This window comes from Solanum pennellii, chromosome 10 (genome assembly GCF_001406875.1).
Source record: "Solanum pennellii chromosome 10, SPENNV200".
NCBI lineage: Eukaryota > Viridiplantae > Streptophyta > Magnoliopsida > Solanales > Solanaceae > Solanum > Solanum pennellii.
Genome location: NC_028646.1, coordinates 76,971,090 through 76,982,466, shown reverse-complemented (window position 1 = coordinate 76,982,466; position 11,377 = coordinate 76,971,090). Strand labels below are relative to the sequence as shown.

General features: G+C 35.9%; 2 protein-coding genes across 2 annotated transcripts in view; both read right to left on the bottom strand.

The window, feature by feature from the left end:
- LOC107032177 overlaps positions 1-4,174 on the bottom strand; it is a 5,504-nt gene extending 1,330 nt beyond the window's left edge. Inside the window, exons 1-5 of the mRNA XM_015233761.2 lie at positions 3,819-4,174; positions 2,395-2,487; positions 1,721-1,954; positions 1,145-1,247; positions 579-808 (exon numbers count right to left, since the gene is read on the bottom strand). Coding sequence (XP_015089247.1) covers positions 579-808; positions 1,145-1,247; positions 1,721-1,954; positions 2,395-2,487; positions 3,819-4,138 — 980 coding nt within the window. The 5' untranslated portion in view covers positions 4,139-4,174. The remainder of the gene's footprint in view (positions 1-578; positions 809-1,144; positions 1,248-1,720; positions 1,955-2,394; positions 2,488-3,818) is intronic.
- Positions 4,175-5,037: 863 nt separating this feature from the next.
- Positions 5,038-10,485, bottom strand: LOC107002348 (CDPK-related kinase 1). Its single transcript, XM_015200326.2, has 11 exons — positions 10,009-10,485; positions 9,016-9,146; positions 8,748-8,789; positions 8,560-8,668; positions 7,725-7,803; positions 7,344-7,640; positions 6,985-7,097; positions 6,487-6,594; positions 6,314-6,376; positions 6,017-6,184; positions 5,038-5,576 (listed from the first exon to the last, which is right to left on the bottom strand). The coding sequence occupies exons 1-11, from the start codon at positions 10,483-10,485 to the stop codon at positions 5,439-5,441; spliced, it is 1,725 nt and encodes a 574-aa protein (XP_015055812.1). The 3' UTR covers positions 5,038-5,438.
- Between the last annotated feature and the right edge of the window lie 892 nt (positions 10,486-11,377).

The window sequence follows — 11,377 nt, the reverse complement described above, 5'->3', positions numbered from 1 at the left end:
GGGGGGGGGGGGGTAATCCAGGAACAATTTCTTTTACTAAACAACCATACTCAACCCTGCCCTCTATCAAGAAAGCCAGATCCAAATGGTTTGGATGCCCTATATCTCATACGAAACAAAGGAATAAAGTAGATCCAAGTACAAAAGTGATTGGATTTTCTCCAATCCACCTCCACATTCTCACTATCTCCCTTATACATGGTTTTATGACACCGAGATCCAAGTCTGCCTCCTCTTCTGCAACTTCAATTTAACCAGGGTATTGCTGAAGATGAAATTGAAAGGATCTAGTTAATTAATGCAATTTCTTTTTCAGATAGAAATCTGACAGTCTCTCGGAAACATTATATTAAACTCTGAAGTCCTTTACATGTCACCTACATGTTTCAGAAGAAAAAGACAGTGTACATAGGAGGTACTGGTGTACTAAAGCTAATTACAATTAGGAAGACCATAAGGAAGTTGTGTGTTATAAAGCTGAAAGCAACCAAACGAAACAGCGCACATTACTCTTCTATAGCATGCAAAGATCAAGTAGACGACAGGAAGATTCTAAAAGAATTGAGAAGATCACTAACCTCACAGCTAGAGGAGAAAAGTAACCTGGTGTCCTCTCATTCGAAGCAATAAAAAGGGTTCGCCCAGGCGGGACCCATTTTGCTATTCTGCATAGAATAAACTCTGCACGTGTATCCCTGTCCAAATGAGGGTGCAAACTTCGTTCAACCCCAAACCTGTCCTTTCTTGTCTTCAGAACATCACCTCTTCGAACATGCATAGCATCATAATCACCAAGCAGCTTCTTGATCTATAGAAAATGATAGAATCCATCAAAACATATTAAGGCGGTAAACTTTAACAGCCACTTGTGCAACAAAGGAAAACTTAGAAGCATATTAAATAAGGAAGCTAATAGAGAAAGAAACTATAATATGCATTTGTTGATCTAAAATAAAGAAAGGTTCAACATATGATGTTTGACCATTAATCCGGTGGACTCAACATACAGAGAAAACATGTCAAAGATGTGACAGCAATCTAGTTCTACTGCAAAGAGAAAACAGTGTTAAAGGATTTCATTTTTACACGCAGATGATAGAGACAAAGTAAATTTAAGTAGTTAAAGGACATGCAGTTAACTAACTTCTTCTGCTGCATATCGTAGTTTTTCCGCAGCCATTGAAGGAAGAAATGAATATGGCAGAAGAATGGAGCTGTGATTTTTCCTATCCTTGCATTCTGCAAACCTGAATGATTACCATGATTAATACATACAGTACATCTATTAGCACTTAAAAGTAGGTCCAATACTAAAAGCCAGAAAAATTTAAGCAAATCATTCCCTACTACAAGCTCCATTTTCTCCTAGCACATGAAAGTTTGCACAGGAGCAAGTACCTAAGGCAAACTAGTTTATAAAGAATACAGACAAAAAAAAAAAAACTAATACGACTTTAAAGCAGCCGTGAACTACTCCTGGCATAGTATATGTTCTTTCTATTTCCCCGGACAGATTAAATGCAGGTTTTACAGTCAGAAATAACAATAGGAATGGAATCCATTGACGGAGTGGGCAAATGTTAGGAGGATACTATCCTTCCACTAGAAAAGAGAAATAGAAAAGAGAAAAGAGAAACTCGTGCATCGGCCATCACAATGTCTAATCACTTGAAGGGGGCAACTTGAGAGAGAGAGAGAGAGAGAGAGAGAGGACGTTTACCAAGAAAGCGGGCTTGCAGTTCGATTGATAAGCAAAATGTTTGAGTACGAACTTTTTTCTTTGAGATCAGCCCTGCTAACTCCTTCAACATGGGCAACCCCTCTAGAACCTAACTTCATGCTTGTAGCCAGGACATGATGCCACATTTCAGAATTGTCTAAAATTACAGGTACAGTGTCAGAGATGAGATCTAGATCATACAAAGAATCCATAGCACACGAACTATCTGCCCACCTGACAATTAGATGGACACATAGGAAGTCAGTAACTTAATATTGTTAAACAATTTATTTTAACAGGTGATCCAGAAACAGATCAAAGTAGCATTCAAATGCTTGTCAAAGGCATTCACATCAGCACACATGATCTAGTTCTTTGTAGCTTAGGCACAACTGAAACAACAACATTTGAACTCTAATTACTGGATACGGTCATGCACGACTATAATGTATCACACGTATATTCTGCAGTTCTATTAAATTCATTAACTAATATTTTTAGATAATTTATAAGAGACATTTTATCAATTTTCTCATGCGTACGTTTTACACGGAGTTGGATGCAACAATTTAATGAACTTCACCATACCATTTATAATGAAAATGCAACTTGCCTCAGAAATGGATGCAACCTAATCAATGAACTGCAACATGCCACTAATACAGAAAATTCACCTTTCCTCAGAAATTGAATTGCTGGAACTGTGAAGAATTCCTTTATTGTTGTGGATCGGATTGATACACATCTTTGAAGGCATAACAAATGTTCTGCAACAAGCAGTAGCCTATTATAAGATAAGTAGAACTTCAAATACATCTTTCATAAAAAATGTTCGGACTGCTAAAACACATCTTAAATGCATTGTTTTCTTGCCATAACCAAATGTATGGCTTGTGTTTGGAAGCAACACAAATAAGGAATTGTGCACACAGATATGTGGTCATCCAAATCAACTGTAAGATGATAGTAATTGCTGCATGCATGTCAAGTCTTGTGCCCATAAGCTTAGTACAGACGACCCTAGGATGGCCATCTTTGAATTGATCAAATTTTCTTTCATCAACATAAACACGAGAAGAATAGTAGCTAACAAAGAGTCTATTAGCAAGTCCCCCGTGGAATAAGTCGAGGTGCACAAACTGCCTAGGACACCATGGTTGTCCAAAAAGAAGAATAGTATAGTTGCTCACATTTTATACTTCTGCTGTGTGAAATTTCATCCAAAGATCAAACTCACTCATTGAAACAGCTGACTAATCCAAAAGATGCAGACTTCACTCTAGCAAAACACTCCGAAGATTCAGCATACCTCTAACAGAGAAATTAAACTGACCTTTATTATAGAGAACACAAGAACTAAATCTCTCGAAAACAAACCACATTGCAAATTTGCAACAATCATCAAACTGTATTATTGTAAATTACCTCAAACAACAAATGCATTACACTCCCAGGTCAAAAAAGCAAAGTTCTTGTGTTTTGCTTCAATCATCACCTAAAATACCTATCTAAACTAAAGTTCCTCCCTCTTCTTTATATGATAAGGTGGTCACAGTTCAACCGCCAATAAACTGAAAAAACAAAACAAAATTTGGACCGCCCAGTCCCTAAAGATCAAAATTTATCCTTTCCAACACAGGCTTATGTAAAGAATGCACTATAAGTCAAGTCAAGCTGAAAGGAAATATATCAACCAAAAACTTCTCTTTTTTTTATAGCAATCAAGAGGCAACCAATCAGCAAGTAAAACCATCTTCAACATAGAAAAGATTCGAACTTTGCAAACTAGATTTCAACAGAACAACAACAACCATGCCTCAGTTCCAAACAAGTTCTCATTGATATGAACCTCATTTCATATCATCCTCATACTAAAAGGGAAACTCGCGCACTAAGCTCCCTTTATGCACAGTGTCCGTGGAAGGTCCGAACCACAAGAGTCTATTGTAGGCAGCCTCATACTACATTTCTACAAGAGGTCATTTCCACAACTCGAACCCCAAGAAAGTTACACAAGTAACTCTAAGGCTCCCCTTCCATACTAAGTAAACTAAAAGTGAAATTTCAAGAAACTCAAAAGAGGAAAACAAAATTTTACCTCTGAAGAAACATAGCTTCTTCAAGAGCACACCTAAGACTTGATTCTTGATGACCCAAACCTGCACAAGTATCACAATGTTTTCCAGGACAATCAATTCTATTGCCCCAATAAAGATACTTATGAGGCCCATTATGTTGTCTACGATTCTTAGAAAAGACTGAGTTTTTTGAGGTTATGGAAGTGGAAAAAGAGAACCCATTTGGGGAAAACAACGTTGAAGCTATGTATAACAAAGTTACGGCTACAATGGAAACTGAAAGTATGAGTGTTGGAGATCTTGGTTTTGTTTTCCCCTTGTGGGTTTTTTGGATCGCCATTTTCTTTTCTGATTCTTGAATAACAGAGAAGAAGCAAAGAAATAAGAATATCTGGATGAAACTCACTTTGGTACCTTCAAGTTTTTAAAAGTTTTATTTTAGTATTTAATGTTTCTGGTTTATTCAAATTAGCCCCTTATAACAACTTTTGATGGTTAGATAACGTTTTCGTAATATATTATACGATTTTGATGAATATAATATTTGAATTAAGTCTATTAATTTTCGTTGTTTTATTAAATCACATACCATTTTTTTATAGATATAAGTAAGAGAAGATTAAAAATATTATTTAATGAATTTAATGATACAAAATATGAAAATTTAATCAATTTTCAAATATAATTTATATTTAAAATAATACGATATAAAACAATTTGTAACGACCATTTAAAAAAGTTGTAAAAAGGAAAGTGTGATCATACAAGTTTGGCCATTCAAATCATTTAACTGAGGATTAATTAAGGGAAACAATTACTAATATATTTGTTAAAACCAGCTCATTAGTGGCCCTCCTAATTACTATGGATCATAATTTATTATAATGGTAAATTATGTTGGTAGGGCATTTACCTAATTCTAAAAACTCCCAACTGCTAGACAAGATTTTTTTCATTTAAAATTAAGAAAAGTTCAAAGGTCAAAAAAGCATTTGGCTCATCAAATGTAAATATAAAATATGTCTCTTACATAAACATTTATATCCAAATCATGGTTAGAACAACATGTATCTGTATTTAAAGATTAGTCTTCTTGTTGATTTGGCGTAAACATTAGAATATTAAAAATTGTGCAAAATTTATGTGCCACCACTAAGGTTGTTCATATATTAAGAACTATAGCAGAATTGTGACAATAGACTGATACTGCTCTCGAAAAATTCAGCGGATATAAGGTTAGAGACACAATAAAGAGAATTTATTATGCTAAAGCAAAATGGTAAACAGGTTACACCAAGAAGCCACAAGAACTCATCTCAGCTTTCAGCTGTCTTTTCTGACAAACTACTTACAACTTTTTTTTCTTCTGATTATCCTCATCTGTACAATCCTCTTAAAGTGGAATGTGATCCAACATTTGAAGAATACAAGAATTACATGACAAAATAAGATTTGACACCAAATATACTGCTGCTAGTGTCATGTATATTCAAACTGGATCTGTAGTTTTGTTGTAAACTAGCTGTTTCCGCCTTTCAACAGATCATTTGATCAAGCAACAAGACTTTGATTCTTCGAGTGATGAATAGTCTGAAAGCTGGATGAAACACTGGGAAGTTCAATAAGATAGGTTATACTTTTTAAGCTTTTTGAAATGTGCGCGAAGAAACTCCATGTAGGAGCCGGACAAATCCCAAGAAACTGAGCTTTCCATCTGAGTGTCTAATCCAGTCCTGCAGAACTACATGAACTGGTACAGAAGGAGACAGCCCGAGCTCCTGTTTAAATAAACCATATAGGAAAATTAGTAAGCTTGAAGCTGAGAATTGCAAACACCAGTCAACCAAGAAGTTCAAAGAAATGATTTTTAGGCAAGTTTAGTCGTTGTGGCACCGCCTTACTTGGTAAATCATACATTTAACTTATTTTGGAAAAGCTCAAGCTTTGTGAAGAATATTTACTTGAGAAGTAGAAAACAATTCATAGCTTTGACGCCAAAAAGTAACTTTACCACTGTCTGTACAGGTCGGCTTGTTCTTGTACTTAAAGATGTCATAAGAAAATAACAATAATGCATGTAGCCATGTGGTAAGCTATTACTCTACCCTTTATGAATTAAGTCTTATTGATGAACATAAAAATTTAGATACTTCCTCATCATATTCATCCTACTACTATTAGCATCACGACGAGAGAAGGGAGAGAAGGGAGAGTGTACCGAAGCAAGTTCCTCTATCATAATAGGTCTGTTCCCCTCCTTTTCAAAGAACTCATAGCCACGACGTGCATGTTGCTCCCAACTTTCCATTCCCTCAAGCTGATGTACACTTATCGAAGCAGCACAGAATTCTTCAAAATCCAATTTTCTGTATTGAAGAGAACTCACCTGCACAGGACATGAAAAAGTCAGTCAACAAAATTTGCCATCGCTTCATTATGTCTATCAGAATTGTACGTATGAAGTTCCCCACTTCAACAAGATAGAACCAAAAGAGCTTCCTGAGAGGAAGCTTACCGTATTAACAAAGTCGAAAACCCTTGAATCCTTCATCGCATCGGTGGAGTTCTTCATCACAGCCTGCCGAATCATTAAAATTAATAGGAAAAAAACAAAATGAACCTGCAATCTCTTTAGTTTCTTTTTTATTTTTCTTCTGGAAGAATGATGGTGGAGGATAGAGAGCTTACCATTTTGAAGTTTGGTAGAGCTACTAGTCCACTTTTGCTTGGCCCTAATAGTGTAAACTGATCACGAAGATAAGCTAGTTGTGGTATAGTCAATGTCTTAGCAAGAGCCTGTTACAGTAGCCGCAAACGATAAATCATACAGCTAACAAATATAGGGGCTTTCATTTCTTTAGAAAGTCAATAATTTCATTTGTCATATTGCTCCAAGTTGTGTGACAGGAAAAGTATGTTTATGTATATATTTACACGACAGAAATGCTGAACAGGTTATATTAGAACCTTGCTGATCACAAAATGCTCCCGTTGCTTTTGGGAGCAGGGGTGAGGAGAAGAGGTTGAAGAAACATAAGAGGAAGGGAACACAGAAGAATTTATCTGACCTTCGCACGCCTCGAAAGGCATGGCAGCACTTACAAGAAGTGGTCAAATCAGATTTTTTGGATAAACTATATGACTGCTGAATTTAGAAGCAAGTTCTACAAGAACAGATATACATACCCTTAAAGCAGTTTTTCTAAGAGAAGAAGAATATACATAAGCTTTTACAAGCTTATATACTATCATATCCAAAGGAATCTTCACATCATGATGACCAGCCAACCAAGGATGACCTACAGAAGAAATGGGAAAGGTTAAGAAATCTATAATGCTGCTTAAGTCTGATACTGCAATAATAAACATACATATGAAACATCATAGGTAATATGGTTAAATCAGGAAGTCATTAGGTACATTCATATATGGTGATGACGAGTTATGCTCTAGACAACACTCAACAAGAACGTTAAGGAACTTGAAACTTGTATAGGTATGTCCTATTCCAAAATTGTAAGGTCTACATTATCAAGGAGACTTACTGAGAGCCTGAGCTGCAGTTAGCCTTTTGCGATAATCCTTATTCAGCAATCTTTTTACAAAGTCCACCGCATCAGAAGACAAAGAGGGCCAAGGGGCTTCATCAAAGTTTGGATCAGTTTTCAGGATGGCCCTAAATATACCGGACTCTGTCCGAGCCCAGAAAGGTCTGCTTCCACAAAGAAGAATGTATGCAATGACACCAATACTCCACATGTCAGCTTCTGTTCCATAAGATCTATGCAAAACCTCAGGTGCAACATAGTATGCACTTCCGACAATATCATTAAGCCTTTCATCTGCAAATATTTCCGTTAGTCAAACTATGGCATGCTACAAGCACAAAATAAGAAATGATAAATGTTGTATGCATAAACATTTACCTGGTTTTACATAATCAGAGAGACCAAAGTCAATGGCTTTTAAGGGAGAGTTCTCATCCTTAGAAACGAAAAGAAAATTCTGAATAGAACACAAGAACAACTGTCAATATAATGAGCTTGGAAACCAAAGAAATATAGGAGCATACAGAACATAGAGTGAGGTAGGAAAGAAATGACGCTACATTTGTTCACATATATGGTGGGATTAGAAGATACCCTGGAAATTTCCATTAGATACCGCCGTAAGAAAACATGCAGACCATAAATAATTTCTTCAGTGGTCTGTAAGATGCACAAACCTCCGAAAGCATTTTGATTTGGTTGAGCTGATTTAACCCTCTCAATACTTTACTGGGGCTTATGCAAAAGTGTAATTGGGTTGCCAGAATTCATCATCTGATATTATGTTACCAAATAACTCATGAATGATCGTTTAATCACCTAATTAGTTGGGCAGGATCCTAGGTATCCATAATGAAATTGCACATGTAAAATGGAAAATCCAGGAATACTCACTCCGTCTACTGTGAACTTGTTGCACCTGATTTATATATCAGTTATTAAGTTGTTGTTTTTTAAAAATCATATCAGTTATTGTTGAGAGTCATATAACTACTATGATGACGATGCCTTGAGTGTTTTCTTTTGATACTTGAGGTTATTAATCATGCTATTGTGCTCGCATGCGTGCTCTTAGTGTCCATCAATAAAATTTGTGCAAACTAGTAAACTTGACTCTATCCCTTAGGTTCAATCAGAAGTTCTAAACATAAGTAGAGTGTTCATTGCAAATGAATATTTGACTGTTATAAGTAGATTAAAATAACTCCATTACCTCAGGCTTTAGGTCACGATGAACAACCCCTTGAAGATGACAATACGAGACTACACTTAGAAGTTGTACCATGACAGCTTTGGCATCGTCTTCCGAGTATTTCCCACCCCTTCAAAAGAAACTGGAGTCAGGAAATTCACATAGGAGAATACCAAGCATGCTAAGCTGAAAATATTTTAAGTACCCACCTTGCAAGTATCCGGTCCAGCAATTCTCCTCCTTTACATAACCTGAAGAAGATCTCACAAAGATAAGTACAAACAAATGCAGAAAACATAAAAGACAAGAATGATAAACTAAAATAGATTTCTCTTATGATAATATGACAAGCCATGCAAACATTTGGAAGGACGTAGACCAAATAAGACAAATTCTTTTATGTCAGAATGCTGAAGAATGACAAGTTACCCTGAAACACAACCAAAAGCAGCATTATGATTGACAATTTCAACTTACTCCATGACTATATAAACATTTTCCTCGTCCTCATAGGCATCATAGAATTGAACCAGATTCCTATGTCCTGTTAAAGCGCGCAATATTTTGACTTCTCTCCTTACATCCTCAATTGCAATTGCTGTAGTCATCTGCAAAAGATTCCTCAGTCTCATTAAACAAAGAAATAATTCAATCAGGTGATACTGCTCTTGGCATGAAAATAACAGGATAGCATCAAGTTAATACAGTTGACAAGAAATGATCGGGCGTGCTTCGAAGCAGCATCAAGCTGTAAGTCAACCTTTACTTTGTTTTGATAGGTACACAACTATACAACACAAAATACAATATCAAATGTTTTGGACTGTCCACATAAAATCCACAGTAAGTTTCACTTTGGCCAAGGTCAATTTTCTCATAATCCTGATGCTGAAATTTCCAACAAATCTATCTAGCCCACCTGCCATCTGTTAGAGTCAGTTAGAGTCCCACGTCAGCTAGAGAATGGACTGGTGGTCTGCTCATATGGATTTGGACAATCCTATGTTCGTGAGCTAAATTTTGGAATTGAGTTAGCCCTAGTGTCATATCAACTATTTCTGGAACCAAAACTTGTTGATGAAATGAGAACATCCACTATATTTCTGCAGCCATCACCTCATTCCAAGTCACCAAACACTTCCCACCTCAGAGTACTATAGAATAAAAGGACATTTCAACCAGAAGAAACTACAATCAGCAGCAATGGCAAATGAGGAATTCAAAAAGATTCAGCATCCAAACCACATATAGAAACAAAACTTTTACCTTTTTCTACAGGTCATATAGAACTAAAATTCATAGTAATTGGGAAACAACAGGAAAATCTTAGTAACTCAGTAACAATACCAATTATCTGAACTTTCATCTTGTTGGTGAGGGTTTGATTCCCCACAAGTTCCCCACCTTGTGATCCCCTTCCCCTGCCCCTTAATTTAAGAAAAAAAATGGGAAACAGCATAAAAGGCAAACCTTTGATTTTGGGATAACTTTTACAGCTACATCATGCCCTTTCAAGCTCCCTCTTTTCCCCTTAGCTGCTGAAGTATAACCAAAATGCCCTCTTCCCACTTCTTCTCCAAGATCATAGTGACTATCAAAATTCTTTGAGTACCCAAATATCTTATCCAAACCAATATCACATTCACTCCCTTCTGGAATTGTAGCTTCATTAGGTTTAATTGAGCCATGCCTTCTAGCAAGTAATGCCCTAATATGCTTAGCTGGTGATGGTGGTACACGTTTGAGAAATCTCAAAGGTGTTGAAGTCACACTAGAATTAGCAGGAGAGTTCTTGAATGCACTAGGCAAAGGACTTGGACTATAAAAAGGGAATTTTGGTGTTTTCCCAGTGTGGGAATTCAATTCTTGCTCATTATCAATGGGAATTATGGGATTTTCAGACAGGTTTTGTGGGGATTGAATAGGTTTTCCATGACAAAGTCCCATGGAATCAACAACCCAATTTTACAACACAAAAATCAGTTAATAATCAAAAGAAGAACAGTAAAGTTAAGAACTCTTTTACACAGAGGAAACACAGGGAACTAGACCATTACAAAGGGGAGTAAATTCTCAAGAAACAAAAATACAAGAAAAGGAGGAATTCCCAGAAACCCAAACAGCTAAAGAAGTAAGAAAGTTACAATCTTGGGACTGCAAAACTAGAAAGATGAGATTTTTAAGCTTGAAACAGCAGAACCAAGAAGGGATCAACAAAGAATTAAGCTTAAGGTATTTAAGGTCCAAGACAATTTCTAGGAAAAAGAGCAAATCCCAAGAAAAAGGAATTAAGCTTTGTGATCAAATGATCAATGCCAGATAGGCAACAACAACAACTATCAAGAATCAAAGATTTTACTAACAGGTTTTAGCTGAAGAAATGTAAAGAAATATAGGAGGTAGTGGGGAAGTATGGAATCAAAGTAAAGCAAGGAAAAAAAAAATATTATTATTTTTTTACCAAAGAGTGAAGAAGAATGATAAGAAGAGCAAAAAGTGAGAAAAAAAGATGCTTAAGCAATAGCAGGAAGAAAATAAAGGTGGAAGGGGGGAAAAGGAAAGAAGCTAAACCTCCTTTACTTGTCTGATTTCTCAACTTTTTCTTTATATTGTTTTTCCCTTTTAATTTTATTAATATCTTTTTTCTTCGTAATACATAAACACACGCTCAAATCTAGTTTTAGCTAGCAAGTAAAAGTACTATGACTATAAGTATAGACAACTCAAATTCATTTCTACTGTTTAAAGATGAGACATCGTGAAAATGAGTTGAAATGTTCAATAATCGGTTAATTTCATTTTTACTATGTCAATTGAACAATCCAATTTACAAATAACA

What these genes read in the sequence shown, in the direction of transcription:
- LOC107002348 (XM_015200326.2), bottom strand. Translation starts at nt 10,485, where the DNA reads ATGGGACTTTGTCATGGAAAACCTATTCAATCCCCACAAAACCTGTCT. An exon ending in CTGGACCGGATACTTGCAAG is followed by an intron (nt 8,669 to 8,747) that starts GTGGGTACTTAA and finishes TTTCTTTTGAAG; the next exon opens with GGGTGGGAAATACTCGGAAG. An exon ending in TTTTCGACTTTGTTAATACG is followed by an intron (nt 6,185 to 6,313) that starts GTAAGCTTCCTC and finishes TGTCCTGTGCAG; the next exon opens with GTGAGTTCTCTTCAATACAG.